We start from the raw sequence: 6,089 nt of genomic DNA, 5'->3' as shown, positions 1-6,089 counted from the left end.
TAATACGCATAGGATTCAAAAATTAAATATTAAAAAATGGCCTGATTTAGGGGAGGGCAACCGGGGCGAAAGCCCCGGGGCCTCCACAAACGGAGGGGCGCCCCCACAAATCCTTTGATATTCTTTTTTCTCCATTTTACCTTTACCTACAGTACTTTGCACATACAAGATTATATTATTGTTAAATATTAACAGAAATATTCATTAACACTAAAATTTAATTTCATATAATTCTTGTCTCCGATTATATCTATGTATGTTTTTTTTAAATACTAAGAGATTATACCTGATTTCGCAATAAATTATTTATTGGAAAACTCGACTGAAAAAAAAAAATTGTTCATTTTATTTGGAAAATAATTTGGGGCCAGGGGGCCTCCGCTCCTCTGTTGCCCCGAGGCCTCCAGACCTCTAAATCCGGCCCTGCCGGGGCCCAACACCGTCGATGGTCCTCGGAAACCCAATCTGCCAAACTATGTCACTTGTGAAATATGCAAGGCAGAGCTTTGTACCATTTGCGATTCTACAAAAAAACTGTTCCCTTTCAGTTTCACAAGTTGGCAATCGAGTTTGTAAAAAAGTAAAAAGTAAAAATAAAAAATTAAGTGAATTATTTGCTTGTGGGGGTAACCGACACAAGTTCATATCACCACCAGGCTGTCTGTGTCTACATGCATGCAACGAGCAGACCAATTAAAAATACTCAAAGAATTCTCCTTAAAGTATAGTTTTAACGTTATTATTATTTCAGTTAACATTTAGGTTTACTCTGTGAGATGATTTTAAATTCCAGAAAAGGGGGGGGGGGGGGGTAGATTTTCCCTCACCCCTTCATGGATACACGCTTATGCTTCGTACTACTTAAAAAAAAAAAAAAAATTATTCCAATTGGTGAAGGAAATGTGCTCGCACTCACACGTCGTTGATGTGGTACTTGAAGGGGTAGTTTCTCTCCAAGACGATCGCCAGTTCGCCGGTGAACATGAAGTCCGGCAGCGTCATGGTCGGGCAGTCGAGGAACTTCCTGGAGTCGTCCTTGGCCGACACGAAGCCGAAGAAGGCGTACTTGGGCCGCACGCACACCCTGCGTATGCCGTCGCTCACGCTGCGGGGCATGTCCGCCAGGTGCGGAGCCACGAGCTTGGCGTAGGCCGCTCGCATCAGCGGCACGCTGCTCTCCTTCAACAGCGTATAGTCGCGTGTTCATGTGCGTACCTACTCATGAGCGGGGGGGGGGGGGGGCGAAAAGACGTATCACACTTACCTCAGTCATAGAGCCGGGGGGGGGGGGGGGGTCGGGCGGCCCTCCCCCGGAAAAATTGGAATTTTAGATGCAAAATTGTGCTATTTAATGAGTTTCCGAACCAAAATATTAAATATACCATTCCAAGAATTTGATGACGTAGTATGTATTAAATATGCATTAAAATATCGTGGGTGACAAATAACCTAACTCATGTGATCTACCCTTTAGCTTCCGTCTTGGAATTTAATGTCAATAGATATGATTTTCTAATCAATGTGATCACCAATGCAACGTTTGTAACTACTGGTTGAGAAAAATACTACTAGGACCAAACATTTATTCTGAGAAAAGGAGGGGGGGCTAATTGCTGCTCTCGCCCCCCCCCACCCTCCCCATGCATAACAGCACGGGGGCGACTCGCCCCTGCTGCCCCCCCTGTTCCGACGTCCCTGTCTGTACACGTTTTTTGTTCGCGAATGGAACAGAAACTTGCACATTTATACATGCATGAAAACAATTGTATCACTACAAAACAGTGTTCGCAGTGATACTGGGTTCGGATTCTAACCCGGGCGTTTTTATGCTTGTGTTCTTCCCAGTTCCTCCAATAGTTAAACCGTTCCCAGAATAGCTTTCCAGTATTAACTGCGCATATTAATAAGCAAAAAAGTCAAATTATTCAATATTGTATTTTCCATGGTTTAAAAACATTATGCTTGATTGAAACAACAATTTAAATACTTAATTATTTGCCAATTTTAATTATAAATAATCAGAATTAATTAAAAAAAGTATTGCATATATGCCAAGTTACAATATATTTCTTGTAGACTATTTCATGGAAACTGGTCTCCAAGCAAATCTTTTGCAAAATAACAGAAAAGTTTTTCTCTCTGTGTGTGTGTTGTGTGTGTCTGTGTGTGTGTCTGTGTTTTCACACACTCTACTACTGGTGTAACATAAATGTCCCCTTAAAAAAACTTTGGGAAAGTGGTGGATCTTTTAGTTTCAAATACAAAAAAAAAAAAATGCGATTTCGTCTATATATCTGTGCCTCTATATTTATTTGATCTTTAATTAAGTGAACACAAACCAACAAAACATGATCTCAGTAAACAGGTTAAAAAGTAACTTAACTTACATATATGTTTTACCAAATATATTAAAATTATAACACTTGCTGTATGGGCTAGTCATAATTAGAATATTATTATTAGGTTTCCTCTGGCATAGTTAAACAGAATAAGAAACAATAAAAGGTCAAAATTAACAATCCCAGAGTTTTAATTATTAGTGCTTAGAGTTATAAAAGTCCCGTAAGTAATATGTAGTTCCGGTTGTTCCAGTCTCTTCAAAGTAGTAATCTAACTGTCACACTTTAGACATCACTGAGAATTTGGAGGTATGGATATTTGAAATAAGTTGGCCGAAGGTGATGTGTTGCGGGCTACCAGGGCGCCTTAGCCAGCCTGGGTCCCCGAGGAAGGGAGCGAGGATGCGGTCGCCATGCCGCTCCAGGCTCTTGAACCCTGTCTGTGAACAAGCCCAAATTCAACACGGCCAGAACTGGTTCATAGACAGTCAGTAGATGGGCAAAAATGCCCACCAAACACGGTGATGGTAGGGGAATAAAAAGGTTGGCAAAAACTCAGCAAACAGGGAGTATCCCGTAGCGCTCAGAAAGGTAGTGCGCCAAGATGCGAGACGAAGACAAGCACCGAACACGCGCGGTTGCCGCAGACGCTTCCGTAAATTAGGATAATTAGGAAATTTAGCAAAGTATACCAATTTCTACTAGGCACACAGACTGACTAATTACTGGTTAAGAACAATTAGGGAAAACATCCCTTGACTAGCCGACTACATTTTCGTTCGACGACCGACTGAAGTCTTTCTGTGTGCTGCCCGAGGATCCGAAGTGGCCAGTCTGCTAGTGTGGCGCGGAGTCCCTTCGTCGCGGGATGGGCACTTAGTTAAAACAGTGCTTGCTTTCGAAAGGAAAAGGGAGGGGGGAGGTTAGGCTTCTGGGCCGAAAGGTTCCGAAGAGTTTCGAGGGGGTGGTCGAGAAATACTGACTTCGATATCTCGACGTTGGTGTTAGTGGCCGATCGCAGCGCGACTTACTGAGTGGCCGAACTAAGAAGAAATCGACTAACGCATCTCACACACGAGGCGACTTCGAAAGCATGGGGCTTTTGGAGGAGACTAGTGCAGCGCTCTGGTGGCTTGCCGAATAATTACAGGACACTGCTTGTGGCGTGAGTCACCAGGGGGCAGGAGTTTAGCGGGCGTTCAAATACCCAAGAGAAATAACTCGCAAATCCACCTCTAGAGGGCAGAGGTGATACTTTTGAAGACTGTTGGCTGTAATTGACTTAGGCTGGGGAGTAGTGGCTGGTCAGTGCTCTGGGCAGTGTTCCTAGGAAAGGCTGGAGAGGGGAGGAGGTGGCAATGTGCCACGACGGAGGGAAACGAAACTCTACAGAGGCTAGAGATGTGTCGGTACGTTGAGTAAAACGACTCGTTATCATGTCTTAGGGTGCTCGCATCAGGATGACTCTTAGAACCGAGCTGCTCTGATAGCTTGCAGGGCATAGCAGTTCTTGTCATGGCTCCAGGAAGAATTACAGACGACGGGCATGCATCAAAGCAGGGATAAGACGAGACACATGCTGGCTCGCAAATACTCGGCAAAAATCAGATCTGGCGCTGGGAATGGATTGGGGAGACTAGCCTGACAAAGATTAAGTGGGAGTGTGCAGAGAGTGGAAAAAGTTTAAGTTTTAGCTGCGTAATTACTTGTAAAATTATGGTTCAAAAATCAAATTTAAAATTGTGCCCAAAAATGCTAATTGACAGCACAATGTGAGTGTGTGTGTGTGCGCGCACGTAGGTTAATTGATTATTAATATGCACTTTAATATTGGAAAACTGTTCCAGGAACGATTTACAAATACTATTAACAATTGGAGGTACTGGAACAACACGAAGAATAAATGCCCGAGTATGTATCCTAACCAGTAAATATTACTGCAAACACTTTTTTATAGTGATGCAGTTGTTTTCATGAAAAAGGACAAATTTAGAAGTATCTGCAAGTTTACATGAATATTTATGTTCCATTTACAAAAAATTGGGTGTGTGTACTTAGTACACACATGAGAAGTTATACTTACTTGGCGTGATAAAAAACTAAATTTAATTTTGCTCGCAATGAACTAAAATAATAAAAGGACTGGAGTGATATAAATATGGTTGGTAAAGTATATATTCAAACAAATTTTAAAAAAATTCAATAAATATTCATTATTCAATATTAATAAAAACACGCATTTAAATTAATTATTTAATTTGATGCCGACCGCCAATGCTCCTCTATGTCGCATAGACCTCTTTGCCTCATCAACGTCTCGCAAAGGCATGTGCACCGAACGCGCTCGTGCGCGCAGCAAAATGTAGTTCGTGTGACGAGGCGAACGCCAGGCAACGAGTGCTATGCCGGCGGAAGGATCCGGCCGGGTGTGGCATATCCCTCCGCCGCACTACAACAAATTAATTTATGTATATTTTTCCACAAGTTTTTATTAAACATTATTTTTCATCAATTAATATTTCAGTCCTTTCAAAATCATGTTTCACTGTGCGCTTTGTCCCGAACATGGCCGGTTCAGTTTCCCGCGAAATTCACACGTTTCGGCGTGAGGGCTGGCGGGAGAGGGGGGTCGCGCGTGGCGACACCGGCAGTGTCCTTCAGGAGCTCCGACAGGCCGGCAGCCTGCGCGCAACACGGAACCATCAACCTTGGCTTTCACCGACATGTAGTTTCAATAGTATAATATTTTCATAATCGTTTATGTACAGTTCCGCGGCCGGCCTCAATCTACCATGAGGTATTTCACTTAATTAAATCAGTGCTCCAAGATGAGTGTTCTACATAATACGTGAGTACTGTGGGAAGTCTACGAGACTTTACGTCGGCGCTTCTCGCCCCAACTTAGCTTACCGGCTACTTAGTTTTGGCCCGCACGGGGCAGCCAGAAGGCGACATGTGCCACCGAACGTACTAACGAATCAGTCCCTGGGACACATCTAGGTATCACGTAGAGTCGCCGGAGACACGGGCCTACGTGCCACTAGCCCAGTATATTAAGTGTTAGATAATAGTGAAGTGTTTTGTTCGTCAAGATATAATTCGTCTTGTTAGAGTGTATTTTGTTACCGCTGCATCGTGTGTACAAGTCCGCCCCTCACGCGCATTAATATCGTGAGCTGCCACTGAGGAAGTGAGCTGCGCGTGTGACTAGTCGCATCGGGAAAACCATTACGGCCAGAACGGGCAGCAATATGTATAGGACTGTGCCGTGATAAATTCATCAACTATTCTCTAGAAACTTTGTGTTCTTCTTCAGGCGTCCCGAGTGGCCATAACAGCTCGGGGGGCCCTACTGTGTTAACCCCTACCTCTAGCCACAAGGCCGAACCCTCCCTGAGATCTCGAACCCAAACCCAAATCACGTAAAAATCATAGGAGGTAGCGGGGACAGTTTCAAATGGCGCCCGACTAGTGTGGCTTTCTTTTTTAAATAACTTTCAAATCTTCTAAATTCACAGTGCTTCAAAATTAGTGTTCCAGTAAGGGCTCGTGTAGGAACAAAGGAATCGCGCGTAAACGGACGCGACGCGCAGACGGCCAAAGGAGCGAGCACCTGGCGATAGGCGCGCGTCGAGTTACGCGCCAGGCGCGATAAAGGCGCGCATCAAGTTACGCGCCAGGCGCGATAACGGCTGTGGGAGCGGAAGTCCGCACGCCTCACACAGGGATCGGGTGGCGAAGTTGCGTCGC

General features: G+C 44.2%; 1 protein-coding gene across 1 annotated transcript in view; it reads right to left on the bottom strand.

Moving 5' to 3' along the window:
• Nucleotides 1-2,548: 2,548 nt before the first annotated feature.
• The window catches only part of LOC134533085 (glutamate receptor-like), a 56,825-nt gene continuing 53,284 nt past the window's right edge, over nt 2,549-6,089 (bottom strand). The window contains exon 8 of the mRNA XM_063370326.1: nt 2,549-2,779. Coding sequence (XP_063226396.1) covers nt 2,618-2,779 — 162 coding nt within the window. The 3' untranslated portion in view covers nt 2,549-2,617. The remainder of the gene's footprint in view (nt 2,780-6,089) is intronic.

The sequence above is a fragment of the Bacillus rossius genome, chromosome 1 (assembly GCF_032445375.1).
Source record: "Bacillus rossius redtenbacheri isolate Brsri chromosome 1, Brsri_v3, whole genome shotgun sequence".
NCBI classification, from domain to species: Eukaryota; Metazoa; Arthropoda; class Insecta; order Phasmatodea; family Bacillidae; genus Bacillus; species Bacillus rossius.
The sequence above is the reverse complement of the archived record's forward strand: the minus strand, read 5'-3'. Positions and strand labels throughout refer to the sequence as shown.